Consider the following 25,054-nt stretch of genomic DNA (forward strand, 5'->3'; position numbering starts at 1 on the left):
TTTTTTTTTCCCCCTCTGCGGCACCGCGGTATCTTTAATCATCCACGCAGACCTACTTTGAGATCAAAAGTGGTGGGAAGGGCTTTTAAGTAGCCAAGAAGAAAAGTGGCGTTCAGGCCATCAGGAATAGCACAAACAAAAAGAACTCAATAAAACTCAACCTTCATTATCCTTTCTAACGGTATCGGTCTCCAGCCTGTCGGCAAACTAGCCAGGAATTAGAAAAGCACGTCCTCTATTTCATTTTGCTGGCTCCAAGAACATTGGCACGAAAGAACACAGCTGCGGTGCCTGTTGTGATGTCACAAAGGGAACTGGTATCCCACTGATAGCTCTCCCAGATCAGTGACAATGCTGCAAGTCTGATTTTTGTTGCTCTGATTTTCTCCTCTGGGACTGTTGTCTGTAGCAGGAAAGCAAAATGTAAACACTGAGTTAAATCGGCTGTTTTCTGAGAAAGCTTTTAGGACGATTAATGGCGTGAGATATGTAAGCAGATTTGCTACAGGACCTTTTGCATTGCATAATTGGATGCATTAATACTGGGAAAACCTTGCTCTGACTACGGTGCTGAGCTCGCTGGTGGAATTGAACATTAGCCGCTGCTTTTTGGTTTTATCACAAAGCACAAGTGAAGTCGTAGCCTGCCGAGATTTCCTCCGCGGCAACATTTCAAACGGCGCGACGAGGGGCTGTAATGACTTGCACGAAGGCCGCGTAAAATAATAATAATAATGATAATAATTTGCGGGAGATTAATGTTGTAAATTCACATCAAACAAGCCAATTTTGCTCAGCCACAGTCATTTGGAGGGGGGGAGGCTTGAAGTGCAATTTCAATTATTTTGACAACACTATGCAGATGTCGTCCCATTAGATTCTGCTGGGAGTGTGCTTTTCCTCCCCTTATCACCGGCAACAGCAGAGCAGCACAATAATATAATCCATTGTGCAGCTTCTTGTAAAATACCCTCTCCCAAAAGCGCTGAGAGTTTTTTGGGGCTGGTTTATTTGGGGCGCTGATTAAGTTTTCCGTTGATGTGTGGAGGCAAAAAAAAAAAAAAGAGAGAGACAGAAAAAGAGAAAAAAAAAGATGTTGCGTGGACTTCCCGGAGTGTTTACACAGGTAAAGAGGGCCCGAGATAACAGTCTCTCCGAACCAGCAAGCGGCGAGTTACGATTCTGTACATGCCCGCATGCATTAAGTCTCGGCCATCATCCCACGATTACAGACAAATACATCAAGCCGTTATCAACGGAAGCAGCTGCTCATGGGCTGATTGTAAAATGGTAATAAGCTGGCGGAGGACCTGCAAGAGGACAAGTGACAAGACAAATCTTTGTCGCCGGCGACGTCTTTTTTAGAAACCCCCGCGACGTGGTTCCTCGCCGCCAGTATCTCCGCTCACATCAGAAAATGAATTGCTGTGGCGCCCAGAGTAAAGTGAGACACTGGTGGACTCTCAGCGTGCACACCAAGCAGCAAAATACCTATTTCCTTCTGTTGTTGTTTCAGAAACCAGGATTTTAGTTTGACTTGGCCAGTTTGACTTTTTGGGTGGGTTGTGTAGCAATGGAACACACTGAACTAGCACAGCACAGCAGATGATTCTTTAATAGCATTATGACACCACACACCTACACAATAGCGGGCGGAAGTGAAGTCCTAATGGCGTCGCTCAGGACGGCGTTCAACCTCATTTGCACTTTTTTTGCAAATTCCCCGCGGCTGCTGCTCCGACATGGCCTCCATGTTAATGTTCAGCCTGTGCCTGTGACCTCCTGAATCAATTAACAGTGCGTGCGTGTTGCTTCAGGCGACGGGGAGTGGGACTAGTTTGTGCCTAAATAAGGGCGGGAAAAGGATCAAATGGGGAAGCGAGATTCAGTTTTGCCGTAATCTGTCTGCTTGTCGCTACTCTAGCGCTTGGCGGATCGGTCAACTTATTCTTTTCGCCATTTATTCCGGGGGGGGGAGACAACGTCGCGGCCCGGCGCGCAGCCTTTTCATTTGCGGTCTTAAAGCCCCCCTCCCCCGAGTGTGACAGGCTATCTCGCCGTACGCTTCCGCATTCATGAGTGATGACTTGTTTACATAGGGTTTTAAAGTGGAGGGCATCGGAGGTGAGGTGAAGCGACGGCCGTTAGACCAGTTAATGGTCTTCTTTTTCATTCGAGATGTTTACAGGAGAAATTAACTATGCCAAAAAAAATTAAATCTTGACTGAAACCACGCTGCTGCTGAATTGCAGTACATGACTCGATTTCAAAAAAGACAGGGGTGATAAATGCCATTAATGTATGTGATATTCAGTTGTCATTCAGATGAACCCAGGGTGGTTCTAACGAGACATGTAAGACCTGTTTTGTGTCTCTTTACGTGACAGCAGAGCCACAGATTTATCATATTTTGACACCAAAGGATTTGCTCACGTAATTTTCAAGAAAGTGATTTCATTTGAACTTTTTTTTTTTTTTTAACATTTGCTACACTGTCCTAGTTCTCGAGCAGTACTCACCAACAGTCTGATTTTATCAAGACAAAAGCCAGGTGCTCCTTTCTATTCCAACTGTCCTGGCCCTCCTTTCAGGACAGGAAGTTGCTGTTTGACAACTGCACTGCGTTACACGTCTCCTCTCACCTTGTTCGTCGCTTCCGTGACGTGAGTGCTGAGGCAAAAGGAAAAAAAGAAAGGAAGAAAAACAAGTATGTATGTGCCGTGAGTCTGCCATCTGCGTGGGTGGCCCAGGGCCCTTTATCGCTGTCACTGCTGCGGCTAACAACAATCACTCTCGTCACTTACCATAATTAGTGAGGGCAGAAGATGTCGTGTCGCTCGGCTCGCTGCAGAGTCTCTGCTGTCTGCAGCCATCAGCCAGCTGCGGCCTCATATTAAGAGGTCTCACACGTGGCAGCAAATGTACTGCACTGCACGGCGGAGAGACAAAGCTACCACGGAGATGACAATGGCGGGAGCGGGAGCGGGAGCGCATGTCTTGAGAAGCCGATAACAACGTTCGATTTAATTGCGTGGAAAGGCTTTGTGCCAGATGAACTGATTAGCATGACAGGCGGTGGCATTCGGCAAAAAAGCATGCGGGGCTCGTTTTCTGTTTTTATCTGATAGAATATGCAAAAACTAAGTGCAACTAAAGCCTGACATTCCCAGCTGTTAGCCGCTTAAGTTGTAAGTCTTCTCATAGCAATTGTTAAAAACTTGTTGGTTTTTTTTTCTTGCATCTCAAGAACGAAGAAAAGAACATTTCCATTTGTCAATGCAGCTACTTGAGCATGTAGTACTTTCTTTTGACTAGCATGATGGTAGAGTTGCCATTTAACAGCAGCATACCTGGTGAACAAGGAATCAATCAGACCACAAGTGAGGGAAAACTTCTGGACAGTCCAAAAGATGTGCATACAAGTCCCTCCTGTTTTCACAAACCTTAACAATGTCGTGACAGTAAAGTTTGTCTCACACCACGAAGGTCTGTCTGCACAAATATGATGGAAAGGTTGATAAATGCAAACATTTCCTGGGGTCAATTCATCACCCAGAATCCTTCCCTGCAGCCCTCTCTGTTTCTCTTGGCCAGTGCAGCACCGCGGTGCTTACAAAAAGTCAGCCAACGGTATGAAGATGCCTCCGGACACGGTGTCATGACGCAACATCTCAGACGTGGAGAGGTTACAGCGTGACACGGTGTCGTCTGTCCTTTCCATCTCCAGGACGCTTTGCGGTGTGCTGTTTCCATCAGGTGCATCCGTGACCCGTGCGGTCGGACAGTTGGTGGGGCTGACAGTGACGTGGACCTTCGCCATGACTGCGTCTGTGCGGCGCCGCCTTCTGTCGAACTTTTATGCCCTGGACACCGGAAGACAACATGAATGAATTTATCAAAGCAGATGGCTCAGATTTTAGCATTTTAAAATGACTCATTTCACACTTTGATAAAAAAAAAAAAAAAAATACTTCTGAGGCGCCTATTTTTTCGGTGACAAATAAATATATATAAAAGAAAGAAAGTCAGTCGAGCAACAGATGAACATTTGCCAAGTCTTTAGAATGCAGCGCTCCTTCCGGCAGGTCAGGCTCAGCCAGATGCTCATGAATACAGTTGTAGCTCGCATCTGAAGTTGCGCGTGGCGAAGTTTTGGAAAGCTCAAGGTCACTTCCTGTTTGTTTGCTCTCGGCCACGCATTTGCTGTCAAGTGTCTGGCCGCAGCGCTGACCCCCGCGCTCTCGCTGTGGCACCGACTGCATTTCACCGCGCATTCGATTGAATCATCAGTTTTTGTTTATATCTTCTAATTAAAATTCAGAGGGCTGTCGTGGACGGATGAACAAAGCACTTTGTTCACCTTGGGGGAAACTTATCCCGCAATTGGGGAGGCAAAGAATTATTTGTTTTCCTCTGTTAAACTTGAGTTTTTCCACACGGAAAAACAAACTTGATGACTGATGCTTTTCTTTAAAAAACAAGAAAAAAAAAAAAAAAAAAAACGTACATAGTTTCTGTTTTGATTACAGCACACAAAAAACTCCCTCCCTCATATTTTTCCTAGAATATAGCAAGTAAATATGCACCTTTGTATATGAGCAGCAATCAGTGTTAAGCTTCTTCGAACCCATAATTAGTCTGGGCCCGATCTCACTCGCGCTCGCCTCTGAAATTTTCATCATATTCACGAGGGGGGTGTGAAAGAGGAAAATGCAACCAAAACTAAAAATGCCGTCTTCCCCTTCTTCTTGTGATCATTAAAATGAGAAAGCAGAGGAACAGCTGCTCACAACAAAATAAACACATTAACACCAGTGCTCCGCAGCGTGCAATCAGACAGGCCTGAAGAGACAGCTGTCCGCCTTTAATTACAAAGACGCTCGTCTATTTCGGCAAACTCGCAAGTCATTCTCCGTTTTTATTCACATCTCTCCACTGTTCATCTTTTTGTGTTTCTCTGCAAGCGTCGCACAAACAAAAACGGAATGCATCCATCAGCGCAGGTCAGTCGAGGCAATGCATTTATTCATGGCGTTAGTTTAAAAAAAAAAAAAAAAAAAAGTCAGCTGAGTATCATTGGAAGCAAACATTTCTTGCCAAGAGATAGATGAAAATAAATGGCTATTGATCTTTCGCTTGCTGTGAAAGCCAGTTTGTCTCCATAAAAATTCAAAATTATATTTGGAAAAACATTCTAATACATTCATTCAAGATAAGATGAACAGTTTCCATATTTTGGCTGCCCTCACTGTCTCTGACCAGCTCCCTCCAAGTCTGACTTTCTATCTTTACATCCTCTTTATGGCCAAGTTGGAGGCAGTAGGATTCCAAGTTAATGAGCTCAATCGTGCAAATTATGCTCGCTTTTCAAGTGCACGCTCTGTTATGTGCACATATTCATTTTAAACACTTACTTGTCTCAGGAATTTTCCCAAGGCCTGAGGTGAAATGCGGTTGTGTATTCGCAAATTGCTCAGAGTGGAAATACAGCCAGACGATGAACCGACAGAATGATAGATGAGAGCAGGGCCTGTGTTTTGCAGCAGTGATGTTGAATTACACATGGAGCGGCCATTCAGGTTAATTTGCCCTGCGTGTGTATTGGCAGACCTTGGCGCAACGGGTTGACAGCATTCTGCCCTTCTCTCTTATGGTTTGTTGTTTTCAATCAATTTGGAGGGTTACATGGCATCCCCATTGTGATACCCTTCTAATTCTCTCAGCAATCAGTCGGTATTTTTCAGAGTGAACCTTTAATCAAAGGCTTAGACCCTTTGCAAGGAAAAAACAAAAAAACAAAAATGTGTAATTTCAACAGAAACAAAAAGAACCGTGCAATTACTCCCAGAGGACCTGCCCCGCCTCCCCGCCGCAGCTGCAGAAAAGGAGACACATTTCCAAATATGTCCTCCTCCTCTATGTTCTGACTCTTCTACTTTCTTTCTTCAGTGTTTAAAGTGGCATTAAAGCGGCCAACAAGGGATGATAAAATGTGTGCCAGAGCTTTTTCAGCACTACCGTTTCAACTGTAGCTGCACTGCAGGTTTACATAAACAGGCTGGAGAAAGAAAAAAAACTCAAACTTTTCAATAAGAGCTGTAAGTGCTTATTGGTTGCATAAAAAGTGTCACTGCAATACCTACGCTTAATATTATTATTACTATTTTAAACATTTATAATCATCATCGTCATCATGTTTGACTTAGAGATTTATGTGTTCAATCAAGTGCCAATTTGCTTTGCCTCTTCCTATTAAATGATGCAAAAGCCTACATTTTTCGCACTTTACTGAATGTGGCAGCATAACACAAAAATATTTATTGAGCACAAGAAGAAAAGGAAGAAAGTGCAACGACAATATAAAAGACAGAAACCGATTTTTAAAAGAGGTTCGAGGATGTTATGGTTTCGCTGGGACATGGTGATTATTACATTTGTTGATGTTACCTGAAAATATACAGGTAATCTTGCGTTGGTCATATGTAGTATATGAACAACATATACTACTGTACACGCATGCTGACCCTGAACGCACCACAGCTGCGCCGTCTCTCAGCGGCAGATTCGGATTGAACGGACGTCGCAGTGATCGAAAATGGGAGACGATCTGGGTGACGAGTGGTGGCTAAATGACGCTAAAGCAGGTATCCCCATAATTACTCAAGCGATTCGGTTTGGCTTTGTGTGCTAATGACGCAGCCGATGTCTAAGGCTACGGTTTCGTCAGGTTCGATGAACATTCGTTTTGGCTTGCACACGTCGGCTAGCCGCTAGCCAACTGTTGGCTAACTTTTAGCCACTTAGCCAAGAGTACGTTTTATGTCGTTATCCGGTGAATTGTGCCGCCATTTGCTGAAACGGAAAGCCTGGCAAGCTTGCGTTTACAGCGTTTATTTGCTTTGTTTAGACTGAGAAGTCACCTTGACAACGTAAGTTGTTTACAGCTGCACACAAGCAAACACGTGTGCTGTCAGCTCCGCGTTCATTTAACTGCAGCCGGAGGCCGAGTCTTACTTTGCCAATCTGTGACGTGTGTCCTTCAGCTGCTGTCATTATCTGCTGGTGTTCGTGCGTTGAGACGTGAAATGAACGAAGGGGTTGAAGAAAAACGATGACATGTGATTTTAAGACGAGTCTGCGTTGTAAAGCGTCGCATGCGACGTCCCTCTTTGATGACGTTATACTCCAATGAAGTCGAATCTAGTTAGGAGATCGATAGATAGATTTTACTTGCCACAGAAAGAAACCTACTATCAACACAGCATCTTTCCTGATGCAGGACTTATCTTCAGTTCCCTGCCCAGCATCCTTCTGAGTAAACACACCTGTCCGGCCTTGACAGCCACCAGTTACATAGTCCTATTTCAGGCCAGTAAGGCACATTGTGTTGGTGGCAGGGGTGCCACGCTATCTGTTACAGATCAATGAGCTGTGTAGCTGTAGCTTTAGAGCATAAGGTAGAAAAACTACAGTGTCGTTTTAAAGAGCCCTGTGAAGGCTGCCCTCATGTGTCCTTGTTCTTGCCACCTGAGTAATTGCTGCCTTCTCAGCTTCTGGGAAAAGAAATCAGCACCTCAGCCAAGCCAAGGAGCAAGGAAATGAAATGTGTGACAATCCAGCCTGAATGCAGGTCTTTGTGGGGAGTTGAGTCTGGCCTATTTTGAGCTCTAAAAGTGGACCGTGGTGCTTCTAATCGACAGTATTTACATACATTCCGCATCTCCCTCTTTCCTTTTTGTGTGTATGTATTTCTCAACATTAGGTGCACAGTACAGTTTTGAGTCCTTGTAGGGCTTTCATGCATACTGTGTACCAATAGAGGGCACTCACGGATTATCAGCGTGATTGCTTTGGACAGCAGAGTGATACTGTGTCACCAAGTTGAATAAAAAAGGTGCATTTCCAGGAGGGTATCCACTGTTATTCATTGGGATTTTGTTTATTCACACACATTAGAGGATAAACCCACTTTTCTGTTCTTCCTCTTTTTTTATCCACCCCCCTAATACAAATGTAGTCTCTCGCACTTTTATCTCGACAGTGCAGAATACTATTCTGTTTGCCACCAACTAGGGTAAATATCTTTTTTCTCGGATTCAAATTCAACATTTCCTCCTGTCCATACTTTACTGACTGCTTCCACAAATTTTTTTTAAGGATGTACATTTAAAGCACAGCCCATATCTCCTTTATATATGAGGTAAATTAACAAGATGGGGCTTCAGCCACTTCGTAGCGTAACACAATGTCACATTCTTTCACTTTCGGGTAATGTCTTTCCTATGGCTGTTCAAAACAAAGAGTGAGCACTAGGAAGGTCATTGTGTTACTGCAGGCAGAAAAGCTTTAAAGTTTGTCCGCCGCTTGTTCAAAGGTGATTGATGGCAATAATATTTATCCATACCTCCCTCTCATTATATCTCTGCATGAGCTCGGAGCGCCTCCTCACTGCGTGACCACACATCTCCCCTCTGTCTTTGAGCCAGAAAAGAACAGAAATGACACGGGAGTTCTTTGCAAATAAATGCATTTATTACATTTGATCAAACCAAAATATAAACAACACCAACAGTATTTGGACTTTAGGCGATACAGGCAGTCAGTGCTAAGAATAGGTCGTTCTTCAATTTCCAGGAGATAGTTAACGCTGGCCATTACTAGTCTGCTCACTTTCAATGCACATCCCTCACCCTTGTGGAAAGTGTTCACATGCAGGATATTAATCAACTATATCTTGTTTGCCTTTTTTTATGCAGCGTTTTCTCCCACACACATGAAGAAGTCTGCTTTTTTTTCCACAAAGGGTTGCACAAAAGGTTTTTTGTTTAGGTTGTGGTGTTCGAAATTCAACAACTTCTCTCTCCACCAGTCTAGTCATTTATTTTATGCGTTTTGCTCAAAAAGATTTTCCCAATTAACAGATGAAAGCCCATGTTGGCTCTCAGACAGAGAGTTGACATGTCGTGCTGGGTGCAGGATTTAGTTCGCATTGTTTTCTTTCTATTTTTTTCCTAATTTCAACCATTATTGCATTCAAATTAGCTAATGGCTGTGCTCATGCCAGCTCCCTTCAAACAAAAGAAAAAAACAAAAACGCTCAGAGTGAGAGCAGTCATAAAACAGAATAATGAAATGAAAGCACTTCAAACATTTGGTTGCCAAGATAAATCACTTAGATCAAATGCAAGCACTACACATATGTGGTATCTGTGAAATGTGGGTTTTGTACAATGTGTGTATTTGAGAGTTTTGAGTATTTCTAAAGATGAAGCAGCACAATGAAGGCTTTTAAAACAAAAATAATGGAAAGCATTTCTTTTGATGACTCACAAAGTGTAGTCAACAAGGCACTCCTCAGAGAAAGCACATTTTGTTTTGTAGTCTACTTTTTAAAAAATGATGAAGATACAATACTCTACTTAAAAAACACACACACACACATATATATATTTTAACATGATCACGAAGGCTGCAAAGCTGAAGAGGTATCAATAGATAGAGTGATGCTACTTGTAATCTTTGTCAACACTTGTGGCATGACAGCCGTTGGCCACAACTTGGGTTCTTTGCTCATGTCGAAGATAGTATGGGCCAGCAGGCTGCGGTACGCCGTTCAGAGACTGGAAATATGGGCTCCCCAGATGGATATGGATCTTATTATCATCTGTGGTGATGATACTAGGACTACTGTCTGCGCTGTTGGACCTTTGCCAGCTGCTCCGTCGCTCCGGAGTCTTGCACAAGACGGTCCGATTGGCAACCTCAGTGGACTCTGGGGAACAAGTCCTGACCGTCACAATCTGAATGGGCGAGTCGATGTGGTCGGGCGTCGCCGAGCGTGAGGAAGGTGGACTCAACACCTGGACGATGGGGGACCCGTCAAGTGGAGAGCCTGCACATTCAGAGGGGCTTGAAGAGGGAGTTTTTGGATTGACTGAGTTCTGGATGATGGTGATCCTCTGTTTTGGCGAGGTGCCGCTGGGCGGGATGACTGCCGTGCTGGTGTAGGACGTAGCTGCATCCCCGCCGGGGCTGCTGATCTCCAGTGTGGCGGTGTTCAGCGAATGGTGCGGTGTGACTTTGATGTGCAGCGGTTGCCCTGGGGTGTGCGTGACCGTCATCACGTCACCATTCATCGTTTGGTGCATGTTAATGCCATTCGCTGTGTGGCTGTTGTAGTGGCTCAGGTTGTAGTTGTTGTTCGCACTGTTCAAGCTGTTGAGGTTGTCCACAAGAGTTTCCCTTCTCTTTATTACTTCCGTATTGTGGTTTTGGACTTCGTTTTTGCACTCTTGAGCTGCTTCATCGTGATGCTCAGTGCAGTCAGGTGACAGAACACTTCTCTCCTCTGTCTGAACACCTTTGGTCACCTGATTAGGAGTTGAGTTGCGTAGGCTACCTGCACCAGTTGTGAGATTCGTCATTTTTCTGTAGTTGTCCAACTCACAGGTGAGTTCTTTAATCTCTCTGTCTAGGTCCTTGTTCTTAGTGTCCTGCTGGGCCAGTTTCCTTTGCAGGGTGGAATGATCCGTCTGTACCCTGCATATGGACTCTTCAGTTCCACTCAGCTTCTGGAGTTTCTCACTCAGGGCGTCTATCTCCCTGCTGAGAAGTCTGGACTTGACCTGCTCCTTCTGCAGGTGGCACAAGAGAACATGCTCCTGATTGACCTTCTCCTTCTCTGCCTGGCTGTACCTGCAGAGCTCCCTCCTCGCCACCTCTAGCTCCTCTGCCAGAGCCTGGGTCCTCCTCTGTTCCTCCTTGAACCTATTCTCTAAGGACCCCAAGTGATCTTCTGCTTTCAGCAGTTCTCCCGCCAGCATCTCCTTGTCCTGGAGCCTCATTCGCAGCCTGTCGAGCTCCCTTGTCAATTCAATGACTTTATTGTCCTCCATACGGCCACAGTGGTTCGAATTGTTCGGGATGGAGTTGTGGGTGTACTTTTCCTCTTTTTCTTTCCTGTTTTCCAGGATCTGCAGTTTTTTCTTCATTATTGCTATTTTATTCTGAAGTGTGATATTTCTCTCCTCCTCTGTTTTTAGCCTGTCTTGGAGCTCATCTTTTTCCTTCATGATACCCTCAATCCTCTCCTCTAAATCTGCTAGATTGCTTGCCAGCCCCCCTTTGCTGTCCTTCCTACTCAGACTTTCTTCATCCTCGCTAAGCCTCTCAGCCATCTTCTTTCTATCCTCAACCAAGGCAACAGTCAGTGACCTAAACTTGGCAAGGTCCTGTCTAATCATGGCCTCGCTATTCTTAAGCTCACTTTCCTTTGCCTCTAGCTCTCTCACCCTTGCCGTTACCACGGCAAATTCACCTGAGAGAACCCTGCCAACTTCTTTCTCCTGCTCCAAACTGCCCTTCAACATTCTGCACTCCAACCTGCTTTTCCCTAAAGCCTGCTCCAGTCTGTCCAGTTCACTGATTCTGCCGTTGAGTTTGTCCACCTCAGCCCTCAGACCACGGTTGTGCCTGCTCTCCTCCATTAGTTTGTGGTTAAGGTCTCGACACTGGTCCCACATTCGTAACAGCTCCTCGTCTTTACCTTCCATCTCTACGATCTTCTTTCTCAGTATGTCCGCCTCTGACGGTAAGCTTGAGGTCGTCATGGGAATTTGATTAAAAATGGAAATTTGGTGCTTTGCCTCCAGAGGCTGTGATCGAAACTGTTCCTTTCCTGCACTGGAGGGAGCTCCAGTCAAGCCCTGCTGGATGTGGCCAGTGATGGCGGTTAGCTCTCGGAGGGAGCACTTTTGCTCCTCTAGCAGCCCGCTTAAACACTGTTGCTCCCTCACAACCAGAAGTGCAAATCCCTTGAGACTGATGAGATCGTTTTTCAGTGCTGATACTTCTTTTTCGTTCTTTTGCTCCTTTATCTTGTGGTATTCACTCTCCTTTGAAATTTGAACTTTGAGTCTGCCGAGAGAAACACACAATGCCAACGTTAAACATAATGTTTTGGACTAAGTGTGCAAAGGAATCATCTCGAACACATGTTATTGCATGCAGTCAGTACAAGGATGTTTTTTTTTTTCTTTGCTCTTAGAGAAAGCCAAAATTAATGTGAAATTCTGCCTGAGCACATGTCAAGGTTTTCTGCCTTGCTGGATGTTTTGGACAAGATTCAACACACATTTTAAGCCAGACACATTCCAAAAGTACAGGTTGCATTTTTGTGTGTCCTAAAAATGCTAAAAGTACAATTGACATCGTTACCAACATGTCTGTTTTAATCAATTTAGTTTCAGTTTTTGTTTTTACAATGAAAAGAAGCACAAGAAACTGGTCTGGTCACCTATTTATCCAGAACATACAGCAATTCTTCTTCTTGCCCTTTATTTGAGGCAGCACATGTTCAGTAGGATGTTTTGATCATCGTGGCAGATGGTCCCTTGGTGGGGAGTATTTGTTAATTAAGAAGTTCCTCTACCCTTGAGTACTTGCAACACTGCATGCAATCACCCCCCTTCTGTGCACATCGAATTCTCCCCCGTTTCCCACCAGGAGAAGCAGGAATTTTTCCCAGTCTCATGAGCTTGTCTAATTACAGTTGCTCTGTCTGCTCTTACATGCCTGCCACTTGCCCCATTTCCACACACGAATCCTCAGAACGAACAGAATGTTTTAGTGAAAATTAAAGTGTGCGCAATCTCATTTTCCATTTATTTAGATTAAAGGGCTACTGATTTAAATAGATGTCTAAACATGAACAAAAGCTAAGTCTTGCGAAATCCTTTTTTAAAATCCAAAGTTTCACGTTTACCTAAACAGTGTCTTACTCATCAGCAAGTCACTTTTGTTGTTTGATGAAGAAGTTGCCATTGTAATGGATTGTCTGTAGCCTTGCATTTTAGTTGGTTAGTTAGTGAGTTAGTTTCACAAAATCCTGAAAGTAAACTCAACCCACACATGGTCTACACGTCTTTTGATTTCTCCTACCTGTTCCGTCCGACTGGTCTCTATCCTGTTAAAAATCCTTGGAGAATAAATTGTCTCTGCTCCTTCGCCTCTCCCTTTCCCGGGGATCCCAGTGATGTGGACATTCCATCCGGAAAATCAAACATTATGAGAAGTACTCCGCGCACAGAGACTCGCTTGCAGTCATTGGCGCCCATTACATCATCAGCAAGTCCTTATATGGGAGTCTCCACTGCTGTGTGTGTGTGTGTGTGTGTGTGTGTGTGTGTGTGTGTGTGTGTGTGTGTGTGTGTGTGTGTGTGTGTGTGTGTGTGTGTGTGTGTGCACGCACGCACGCACACTTACATTTTGTGTGTGTGTGTCGTTACTGGAGTTCAGCCCATTCCAGATGAGGTCATTGCGTAGCCATGCCAAAGAGGCAAATAGGCTAGTGTGTGCGTGTGGTTGTGTGCATGTGGTTGTGTGTGTGTGTGTGTGCGTGTGGTTGTGTGTGTGTGTGTGCGTGTATCCGCGTGCTTTAGATTACCAGAGCACACATCTTAAGCAGGCATCATACTTGTTTGAGCTAACTTGGCATGTGCAGATGTGTATTTCATGTAGAATTATGCACACTGGATGATTGCATTACATGTTGTGTTGCCAATAAACTGTGTTGTGTGAGTTGTAGCTAGGGGCCTGAAAATCAGACTGGGAGATGACATCAGCTCATCGGTCCTCAATTACATCCATATGTCTGTTTTCTCTCTCTCTCTCTCTCTCTCACTCTTGCTCTCTCCATCTCTCTCTCCTCTGTCATAGTTTATTTTGGGGGTTTTCGCTTTAGAATTCATACCACTTTTATTGTTTTACCCCTTAAAGCAATTACAATTGAAAAATGGTCACGTTTTTGTTGAAGTGTTTGTGAAGGGCTATAAGGAAGGAATTGTCTTAAAGCTGAATAAATGACAGAAATTCTGAATGTTGGTGAGAAGTATCTCTCTCAAGGGGATGGGGTGGAGAGAATGATAGATTCTGGTTTCACCTTTTTCTCTTTTTTTTGCGAAATGTATAGTATAATTGCTTTTACATTGTTGCAAGCAGGATATTTGGGATCATAGTAGTTCACTGACATTTAAAAACTACCATGTTGTACTATTTTTTTTAATGACTTAAAAAAACAAAAACTCCACATCATATTTAGCCTTCTCCCCTCGAAAATGCTGAGGTTGGACACCTCATGTTTCTGCATTGTTATGAGCTGATGTAATCACCTTTTGACACGCAACAGAGATCATGGTACGGCTAAAAGTAATTGTATGTGGTGCCTGGAATTCACTGTATGATTCACTACAAAACTGCAAAAAAAAACTCTGCTAAGCACATGGTGCACTTTGAGATCGTTCAATCTTTTAAATGTGAAAGGGTGACCTGTGCCAATTGCAAGGTTTACTGCAAGGCTATCGTCCAATAGCAAACTGTCAAGCAAGTGGAAATTTGATTAAGTGATCATCAGTGGAGCTGATATAAATAATGGATTAATTACCTCATTGCCTCATCTCCACATTACTCGCTGTCAAAAGAAATACAAAAGACTGCTCTTCATTTTCGGTTAAAACAAACTTACTATACTGTGTTTTTCCTAACATAGCAACGTGGAAGCAACAATGAGTTTGTATGCGTAATGTTTTTTTTAAACATCTCACTCTGACACACCACACTGGTAGCCTAACTTTTCCTCTCGCACTTATTTGCAGGCCAAGAACGTCATAGTTATTTATTAGTCCGTGTTCTGGAGTTAAACACCATTTAAATTGATAGAAATCCTTGTAAACTCAACCAGCCCACGGGCATTACTATTTTTGGTCATTTATGGCATGTTCCGCAGTTGCAGAACAGTAAAACGTTTTCATTTTGGCTTAGAGGTGTAGACAAATAGTCTCCACCAGCCGGCAGGAAGCAGATCCAGTCTCCGCACGGTTAGATTACACAGTGGACTTGGCGAGCACGTGAGCCAAAACAACCATGAACTTCCACGACTTGTTTCCCTCAGATTGAAATGGATCGCGAGTGACGTTCTTCACTTTCAGACCGAGCTGTGTCCGTAGCATATATCTGGATGTGCTCTCTGTTTTTGCAGGGAATCTCTCAGGATGTCAGCAAAGCCAAAAGTAGTTCCTCAAGCTGGAAGAAATTTTTATCTTGGTCCTGCAGTATTTGGAACTAGGGTGCTAATTTTTCTGAACACGTCATTGCGTGTACGTGCGTGTGTGTTCAGAAGACGGACTGAGCAAAGCCAAGCCGACTAAAAGGTCTGTCAAAACCTCGCGAATACATGAAACCGTGAAGGCTAACTGAGGCAAACTAAGTTCCTGCTGCACTCAGTTATGAAAACCATTACGGGCTCACATTTACGAGAGAGAGATCTCAAGTCGTCTTGAACAAACATCAGACAGCACAGATTTGTCTTTTTCCAGTATGTTAAAATGCTTGAGTGGGAAACGTGATACGTCAAGGTTGCCTTAGAAAAGGCACCCACCTCAATCTGAAGGCTCGAGCACACATACCTCTCTCTGTCCTGCTCCAGTTGAGTGGTAAGGCATTTGCTCCTGTGGCTAAAAGCCTTGTGGTTCCTCTCTTGCTCCTCCAGCCTGCGTAGATTGCGGTGGTTAGAGTAGGTCACCTCCTGGAGCTGCTCCAGCATGTGTTTAGAAAAGCACTTGTGGGTCTCCACCATGTGGTTGAACTGGGACAAATAAGACATCAGCCCGGAGAGGCCATGAGAAGGTGAAAAACGATGTCACTCCGTACCGGCAAAAAGGGTAGAAATGAGTAGCTAGATCTAAGTAGCGGTGGGTAATATGACCAAGTATGTTACATTTTTAAACATTTGATTTTATTTCAGTGGTGTGCGCAGTTGTTGTTACTGGTAGGCATTGATACCTTTGTAAAAGGCTGTTTGTAGACATCCTCCAGGGGGGGCTGCTGAGCCCAGAGAGAGTCTCTGTGCAGAGCTCGGAGCACTTCCACCGCTCCACTGAAGCCGTAATGGGCTGCAAGTGGAAGCGACTCCGTCTTCTCCGACTTCAACACGGCGATCACCTCGTCTCTGGCCTAGTGTGACAAACATCACAGCGCAACATCTGGTTTGTCCTCAGCATCTCAGGATCGCTTCATTAACCATTACACCGCAATTTATGCCGCTTTTTGAGTTAATGGGCTGAAGTAAAACGCAAACGTTGTTTGCAGGGTGTTAACAGAACCGTTACCTGGAGTTCTCCCTCCAGAATACTGAGCAGAAACAGCAAGTCATCGCGGGACAGGTCCCCCCCGCTGTGCCTTCCCTTCCTCTTTCCTCGCCTGCAGTGCTTCAGGCAATGCATGGCACTCTGTGGCAGCTGGATAAAATGGAAAGGAAGGATTCATTAGTTTGCACCTGATTGATTGATGGAGACTGGAGTTCAGAGCAGCTGAGCCTAGAGAGCAGCCTTTAAAACTGAATTAAACAAAGGCATAAATCTTCATATCTGTTCAAATAGGTCTTGACTTTGATACAAATCTGTTTGCTACATGTTTTTAACCAGAGGTGCAGCTTGGGAAATAGTACTTTTTTTGTTCTTTTGTCATATGTAGGTCCCGTTTCAAACACCAGGAAAGTCTTACAAAAGCATGAGTTACCTACCTGGAAGCTAAAACCCACTATTTTTGCAGGAGGTTGTTAATAGCAGCCTAGTAATTTGCTGTTTTGTTGGATTCTTTTTGGATAATTAACCAATAAGCCCGTCTGCTCCGCTGGAGTCCGGCATCAAAATAAAGAATTGAAAATGGGTGGCACTTGGGGCCTTTTAGCACTTTTTGACTAATACAAAGCCAGAAGGCCTCTCGTCATAATCGACAGCATTACTGAAGCAAGCCAACAGCTGGCATGACCCCATTTGAAGTGTCATCTCGTATTGCAAGTCTCTGCAAATTCGTAACATGTGGTCTCATTTTGTCCGACAGAAGGATTAAAAGTGGGACCGTGGTTAGTGACCACGTGGTCGAAATATCTGCTCAAGCCTTCAGAATGTTAACTAGATCTGCAGATGAGCGGCAAGAAACTTTACATCAACGTGTTGCTAATTTTCCCTTTTCCCTTTCCTTGACAAGTACTGCTGAATCACAGCCATTAGTTGTCCATTTTTAAATCAATACAAAAAAACAACACCTTTGCTTCGATAAACTCTTCCTCAACTTCCCTCTCTTTCTACCCATGCATTTTTTTTCCACTTTTCAAAACTCTATTTCACTGCATTTCTACTCTTTTTTTTTTTTAAGTTGCTCCATCTTTTACCCAAACGCACATACACACTGACGAGGACCATCTGCTTGTTGTCACCACGGCTTTTTTAAAGCAGCCTTGGGTCTCACTGAGCCAGCGCACGCTGGGACACGAGGGAAAGACATTGACGAAGATAAGGCTCAAAACAGGAAGCGAGTCCTTCAACATCAAAAGATAAAATGCAGCCCAAAAACTGCTCGAGATATTGAGTCCTTGTGAGGGTGTAGACTTACTTAATAGATCGAGTCTGCGCGGAAATATTTCTTCTTGGCCTCTTTGTCGAGAGAGAAGGATTCATACTGTAACTCGCAATAGCCTTCTGTGAATCCGTCGCCGGGGATTGATGGGGCCTCCCCAGCGGCGCTCGCTTGCAGCAAGGAGTATCGACGGGAGCTCTCAGCAGAAGACTTCGGATTACTTTTAAGTTGTATGGATGTTGTGCATTTACATGACCGCATGAAAGATGAGAACTGTCTGGTTGAAGGCCTCGGCGTGGGTGACACTCTTGTTTATTTAACCGAACAGAACCGTGGGACACGGCGTGCCTTATTCAGTCCGAAGGGCACCACCTGCCCCCCTGAATAAACCATTCAAACCCCCCAAAAAATCTTAACACACACACTAGTGCGCGTATTTTAAATTTTTACTGCTAAATGCAGCCAGACAATGCATTTTTAATATTGCTTTAGGCTTCTTTAAAGAGTAATTGGAACATTTAAACGCACTTTGATTTCTCAGAGGCGGAGTGGAAAATAGCTCTTTGTTCAACAATTGAACTCGAGCGCACAAAAATCTAGAGGTGAAGAAGGACAATTATTCTTCAAGGGAATGTAAAAGTGGCTCATTTAATCGTATTCCGCGTGTAAATATTTAAAGAATTAAGTATTTAAAGCCACTGTGACTTGGTGAATAACGTGATGTAAAATTCAGTCCAGAGCGGCCCCTTAGAATTAATCAGAGCGTCACATCTCAGACGTCCCGATGATGTGGTGACAGCATAGAACCAAATAAAATTGCCAATTTTAAAGAAAAAGCAACTTGGCTTTTCAGTATTATCAACAGTGCATCCACAGGATGAGGAGATTAAATACACCGTCAGCAAGTTCTCAAAAGAAATTGCTAGAGCCAGGTGCCAGTTCTGACGCCTTTAGTTTTCCTCCCCAACGGCAGATTAGTTCCTCGCCTTGCAGCAGCCTTTATCTTGATGGCCTACTTGAGGATTCAGACATTGGAATCTGTCTCTCTGCAAAACACAGTCACTGCTCTTCACATCTATAACGCCCGTCACCCTTTTGATATTTGATCAGATGTGCAGGTATTGGTCTGCGCTCCAGTTTTAAGTGCAATAACAGCCGCTTCATTATGAATTTGAGGCTGCGTGGTGTTTTAAAAGGAAGCCGACTCATCTCAAATCCTGAACACAACAGTGGATTCCTCCCCAGTTATGAGGTCTCACCATAATGGAGCACCTTTCGATTTCCTGAACTGGAAGACTGGCATCGTGGATGCGCAGCTTCAGATCTGCAGCAAGTGAGGATGCCGTGTCAATATGGGCCAAAATCTCCCGAGTCGAATCTTCAAGGCACCTCGTTGAGTCCACACCCCCAAGAATGGAGGCAGCGGCGAAGACAGACGGTGCTCCAAGTGATAGCGTGACCACTGAACAGATACCGACTCGGCCCGTCATAAATTTTAATGAATGGTAGAAGACTCGAGGGCAGGGTCTGAATTTTTCTATTCTTCTTGAGCTTATCCTGTGTTTGACTTGACTTGATTCAGGTGAACCCAATCTGCCTGGCTTGAATCAAAACGAGCTCACCGCGGCACATCTGTTTCTTGTAGGGGTGATTACTGCGAAGCCCTTCTTGGCCGCGGTCAAACATACTATATTAGGCTGCTTTTTGGGGAGGTGTGCATTTTTTTCCAAAGGAACATGAAAAGCTTTTGATTCTGATTTTCTGCATTAATAGGGTGTGAGTGTGTCGACTGTAGGCTACGCCTCTCACTGGGGATTTACAGAATGTTCTCTTTATGACTAAGTGCAGAATTAGTTCTGGCTCTACTGTGCATCAAGTATCTACTGTCGGCAAACTCTTTCTAAACTTGAGCACCTTTGTCTTTGTTTATGACCGTCGTCTGAAAAGGTTCGTTATCATAAAATAAGGTGAAAGACAGCAAGGTATCTCTGTGTAGACAGTGCTGACATCTCAATGTAAGGCAAATGTTTTGACTGGTTGTTGAAAAGAAGTGCAAACATGGTGCGTTCCCACCAAGTGTGCTGCTTTAGTCTGTAGATGGCGGTATTGGCACCTTATCAGTACTGACTGTATTAAAAAGGCAAAAGATGTCAACAGACAATCCTAAAAAAAACCCAAAAAAAACGTATGATATTTGGGTTGCGAATACTTGTATAAATGACTTATGTGATTTATTGTGTGAGTTTGTTTCGGCACCCCTTTTTGTCCAATGTAATACTCCACAAAAAAAAGTTGATGCAAACCAGGGATGTTAACAATTAATCGATTATTGATTAATTGTTGATTAAGAATTTAATCGATTAAATGAAATTAGTCACAATTAGTTGAACATTTTTGAAACAGGGTTTTTTTTTTGTTTGTTTGGTTGTTGTTTTTTTTGTTCAATGGCGTGGTGTACACCTGTATACCAATAAAAAAAGTTGAAATGTGACCCATTAGAAGTCAACTTAAAGTCAGAGGATAAATGTTTAGGGTGTTTTTACTCTCTAATGTAAAAATTGGTCACATTGGACCCTCAGCATTATTTAAAGAGTTAAATAATGTGTTCCTTACACAATGTTCATTGGGAAATTTAGGTTCTCTGGAAAAATTGCCGCTTATCAATGAATGGTTAATCGATAGATAAGGTCAATCAACTAACGATTAATGAATTAATCGATAATTTGCATCCCTAATGCAAAAACTCACTGGCGAACCAGTAAACATGTGAACCAAAAACAGCTCTCACATTTTTCCCCCAAGATCACACTGTAGCATGTCCTGATGAGATGAGCTATTGATTGTTTGAACGGTATCGATTCACATAAAGGTATCAATTTTTGCAAGCAAAGCATCTTCTTTTACAAGGGGGCTGTTGCGTTTGCTTGTCCTGGAAGAATTTGCAGTTTGCAGCAGAAGTAAAAAAAAAAAAAAAAAAAAAATGAAATTTCTCTGATCCCACTGTGTTCACAACGTATGAAGGTACCCAGATCTTCTTTGGGTGTCATGGCAAACTCAAGTTAAAGTGTTCTGGCTCTACGTCGGCTGAAAGAAAGGAGCCCATCCCCCCCCTTGGAAGAAACAACCAAGTCTGAGTGCAGCGGCAACATTAACAGTACCCAGGAACCAGTCGATTGATCCTCATTATATGCAGTCAGCAGCATTGACCATCCATTAAAACTAGTCGCCCGTATTGATCAACCATTAACAAAGACCATGTGGCCCCATTCTCCTCATCGGGGCACTCTGCACACACACCAACGCTAATTGATCTCAGGTTACCTGAGCTGTGACCTCGATTGCGTCTAAAACTCTAAATCTCCCTCAGCCGGCGTCGGGCAACATTGTGATAAAGAAAAGCAGTGGTTTGACCCCCTTGAACTTGAAGCTATTGGTTTCGTTCTATCGGTAAACTTCCGTCAGTCGAGGTTCTGGATTTGGTGTCGACCGTTAAATGCAGCGCTGAAAAGTTCCTGCCACCACACTGCAGCCTTTCTGATATTTCTTTCTGAACAAGAGCAGAAGAATATGTTGAGTTGTTGTGAGTTACTGAGCCAAAAACCAAACATATTTAAAGTGTCATTTGAGCTACATCCCCATGGTGTAGCATTGCAATATTGCGCCTTGTATAACGTCAAGCGGAAGCTTTAGTCGTAGTCTCTCTCTCCTTCTTAGTTTATCATACATCTTCTGTTATCATCTTCAGTGATGTGCAGAGCAACAATTTTCCCATTTCCATCCTTCCATCCATACAATTCTATCCACACCTCCGTAGACGCTTACATCCACTTTTTGCGAGTGGTTCTTTTTTTTTTTTTTTTAGAGCAGCAGTTTATGTGTAGCCTGCACACAATATGTCAGATACGTCAACCCTTTTTTTTTTCTCAAATAGCCTCACCCTAAAATAACATTGAAACGAGCTTGTGCTAAATCGGCAAGCCCCCGCCGTTAATACGCACCTGATGTGAATAATTTAAAGGCAAGTGCACACATGATAAGATTGGGTGAATGAAGCAATTTGCCGTCAGAGCAGAAGGTGAGGAAATCTTTATGTTAAACTACCAACAGGGCTTAAAGGGACTCACCCGCTCCTGGGGAAGATCCGTCCACTCTCGCGCAAGTCTTGCGTTAGCAGCCAGCTGTCTGTCTTCACCACATCCTGTCCCACCTCCCTAGTGCTTGGGGTCCTCGCTGGCCACCATGAGGGTCTGGAAGGGGGAGTGGCCTCGTCACAGGAGGCGGCGGCCCTCAGGCGGACAGAGTGGATGGACGCAATGTATAGACGAATGATTGAGGGTTCATGTCATGAACGTGAGAGTCAGTTCGGGTTCGAGCCCCTGTATTGATTCTGTGTCGCCTGCCTAGATTCTGCCGATGAGGAGCAAACCGAAGAAAAGGAGTCGACGGGAGAACCGACGAACGAGCCAACAAAACCCACCAAGAGGAAGAGCGTGACGGAGAAGACCGGCAAGGCTGCGAAGAAGAAAAAACAGCAGGTGCGATTACGTTCCGGCCATCGGAGGGGCCGTCACTGGACGGCCGCTCGCAGAAATAATCTATTTTTCCCTTAGATGGAATAAACAGGAACAGGACGTGGTTCAAAATGACTCCCGGGTGACACCGTAAACATAAAATAGGCCAGATATAATGGAAACCAGTAAAACCAGTCTGTTTCCTGGTGCTTAAACATTATGTGAGAGCAAGTTATTACTGCCTCAGTCAAAGGTTCCGCTTTGGATGCTTTTCACTTCCCTGTTTTTTCGTGCCGGGCGGCGGCCTCGCGCCATTAATTATCAAAACGACGCAATGTGTCCCCACAAAGCGGCATTTGTAGCCCCGTGTTTACAGCCCCCTGCAAATTGCTGCGTTTGAGCCTCCTGCTTAAACTGGTGCTTTGTTGGGCCTTTCACGCGTTTGGACGGGGCCGTAAAACGAGGCGCTAGGCCTGCGCGTGTCGCGCGCAATTTATGTAAAAGTGGAGAAAGCAAAGGGGCACAAATGAGCTTTTCTCACTCGTGGCGAGTTTACTGACTGCGGGAGAGAAACTTTGTGCATTGGCTAATTCTCACACACACACACACACACACACACACACACACACACACAGCAGTGCACATCAGTCTTAGGATTAGGACATTATCGTTAAGAAACATTTGGCGCATTAATATTGCATAACATAGTAGCTCAGTTTTTGTTTTGTTTTTTCCTTCCCTTCCCCATTTAGAAGAAGATATCGTCGACTGTTTTCCACCTCCAGTCGACTCCCATTCCATGTTTTTCGGTCGCGAATTAATTGAACGACTATCACGTCTGAGTCAGAATGCCGTGTAAACGTCTGTCCTTCCTCGCAGACGGAGTGCGTTATCAGTGCGAAAAAGGGGGCCGAGGATGAGAAGTCGACAGATCCCAAAAAAAAGAGGAGGGTGAGTGTGACGACACCTGCTGGTGCGCGGCGGGATAGCGGCGCAGAGAGACGTCACCTCAAATGACTTTTTCTTTCATTTACTTATTTGTTGGTTTTTTTTGCTGTTTGCCAGAGGAAAAAGAAGACAATCACGGACGTGTTGTCCACGTCGGAGCCGAAACCCGGCTGTGCGGCGGACCTGCAGAAGACGCTCGCGCACTACTTCTCCGACAAGAGGTCCGTGATCGAGCAGGAGGAGCTCAAACTGCCCGGTGAGTCAGAGCCCTTCCCCATTTTAACTCCAACGTTCACGCGCGACATTCTGATGTGCAGCTTCATTACGCCGGCTGTCCGCTCCTCCCCCCCACCCCTCCATTCCCCTCCTCAGACTCCTGCTTCCTGTCCAGTAATGACATGACACACACACTCTCCTCCTATTTAAAACAGGGTGAGTGCTGTTTCTAAATTTATTTATTATTTGCCTTTCTTAACAGTTTCTGTGTCATCTCCTATTTATTTGTTATTTTTCATCTGTTTCTCACAGTTTGCCCCAAGTGGGCTAAAGTCCAAAAACAGCACACGGAGAAAGGTTCTGTGGCTCTGCTGATCGTCTGCAGCTCTGCCCTCCGCACCATTGAGCTCATCAAGTAGGCATTACAGCAGTGGGACGTGTTCAATTCTCTCTCTCTCTCTCAAGTACTGTGGATGTATTTATATAATTGTCTCCCTTTGTTGTCGCAACCAGGCAGTTGATAGCCTTCAAGGGTTCGGCGAAAACAATAAAACTATTTGCAAAGCACATCAAGGTACTTAAAAGTGATGTTCTTCCGGCATTATACTCAAAGTTTGTGTACAGCCACTTTCAAACAGTCCACTTTTTTTCTGCTCAGTTAGAGGAGCAGGTGAAACAGCTGCAGAAAGGAGTCACGCACATCGGAGTCGGGACGCCCGGCAGAATCAGCGCCCTCATAGACAGAGGTACCGTCAGCGTGATGTTAACACGCTTCTTTACAATATACAAATAGGATTGCTGTGTATTATTTAAAATGTCAAGTTCATTGTTCAGTTCCTGTCAGTCGACTCCCCAGAAATGAGAAAAGTCCATCCTTGACTGCCTAGCTTTTCAAAAAGTGAAAAAAACAATTCTAGAAATCAGCCCTTTGTGATGTCACAAAGAGCACTTGCTACCTTTCCCAGAGTAGTAACGGTGACCTCAAACCAATTTCCTTTTTCTTTTCTTTTTTCCAGACGGTTTGAACCTGAAGGCTCTGAGATACCTGGTTCTCGACTGGAACTGGAGAGACCAGAAGCTCCGCAGGATGGTGGACATTCCTGAGGTGAGCTACTGCCCCCTGCTGGACTAAAGATACAACTGGCTTCATTTGACACTGAATTCGAGTGCCTGTACTTGTGATACAGGAAGTATTGTAAAGACCACAGCACTCAGCTGCCTTTATTTAGACATGACTATTACTGTTTTAGGTGATGATTTTTATTTTTATTTATTTATTTTTTACAAACTGTCTGTCTCAGAAGCATTGATTACAACTGTACAGTGGACAAAATGTATATGTCATTTTTAAACATTTATTGAATCAATCAGTGAATCCTTCGTGCCAAACAAGTCAATATTCACATGTTTTCCTACAGACTGCATGTCTTTGCCTCGACCTTCATGTGCACATTTCTGCTGCAGGTCAAACTGGACTTCATGAAGTTGTTGGAGAACGGCATCGTGAAGAGTTGCAGAGAAGACAACGTGAAAATTGGACTGTTTTAACTCTCATTTCCCCCGACTGTCCCTGTTCCAAAGCCTCATAACCGGCGTCTTTTGTACCACATGCCGCCTCACGGCCTCATCCTGTTTGTTTTGTCCGCCTCTCGCAGTGTGAAACCGGCAATGTGCTTTTTTTTTTAACCGTCTTCATAGGCTTTTTTTCTTTTCTTTTCTGTCCGACATGTCCTGTTTGTTTGTTCACTCCTGTAAGCCTGTTGCAAAGTCCCAGCGTGTCGGTTTGAATAAACGCAGTCTAAACCAAACCCGCATCCTCTTGTTTGTGTAGCGCGACCTCGGGAAGTCCCTCTCGCTGAAAAATCTGAGGTCACCAGTTGACTCGCCTGCTAGGAAGCCCAATTTTCATAACATTCTTTTTTTTTTGTTATAACCCATTTTAAAACAACACAAATAATGGGAGTGGA

At 44.2% G+C, this 25,054-nt stretch overlaps 2 protein-coding genes across 2 annotated transcripts; one reads left to right on the top strand and one right to left on the bottom strand.

Moving 5' to 3' along the window:
* The first annotated feature begins 6,488 nt into the window (after positions 1 to 6,488).
* On the top strand, positions 6,489 to 24,895 carry cmss1 (cms1 ribosomal small subunit homolog). Its single transcript, XM_076014640.1, has 10 exons — positions 6,489 to 6,644; positions 21,817 to 21,947; positions 22,803 to 22,874; positions 22,989 to 23,127; positions 23,244 to 23,303; positions 23,400 to 23,502; positions 23,601 to 23,661; positions 23,746 to 23,833; positions 24,104 to 24,192; positions 24,552 to 24,895. The coding sequence occupies exons 1-10, from the start codon at positions 6,596 to 6,598 to the stop codon at positions 24,633 to 24,635; spliced, it is 876 nt and encodes a 291-aa protein (XP_075870755.1). The 5' UTR covers positions 6,489 to 6,595; the 3' UTR covers positions 24,636 to 24,895.
* LOC142880658 (filamin A-interacting protein 1-like) lies at positions 8,509 to 19,599 on the bottom strand. The gene is made up of 5 exons (XM_076014636.1): positions 18,672 to 19,599; positions 16,164 to 16,292; positions 15,838 to 16,008; positions 15,462 to 15,640; positions 8,509 to 11,916 (listed from the first exon to the last, which is right to left on the bottom strand). Exons 1-5 carry the CDS (start codon positions 18,900 to 18,902, stop codon positions 9,507 to 9,509), a joined length of 3,120 nt encoding a protein of 1,039 aa, XP_075870751.1. The 5' UTR covers positions 18,903 to 19,599; the 3' UTR covers positions 8,509 to 9,506.
* Positions 24,896 to 25,054: the final 159 nt, after the last annotated feature.

The sequence above is a fragment of the Nelusetta ayraudi genome, unplaced genomic scaffold (assembly GCF_046127955.1).
Source record: "Nelusetta ayraudi isolate G7.1 ecotype Tasmania unplaced genomic scaffold, CSIRO-AGI_Nayr_v1 ptg000169l, whole genome shotgun sequence".
Lineage (NCBI taxonomy): Eukaryota > Metazoa > Chordata > Actinopteri > Tetraodontiformes > Monacanthidae > Nelusetta > Nelusetta ayraudi.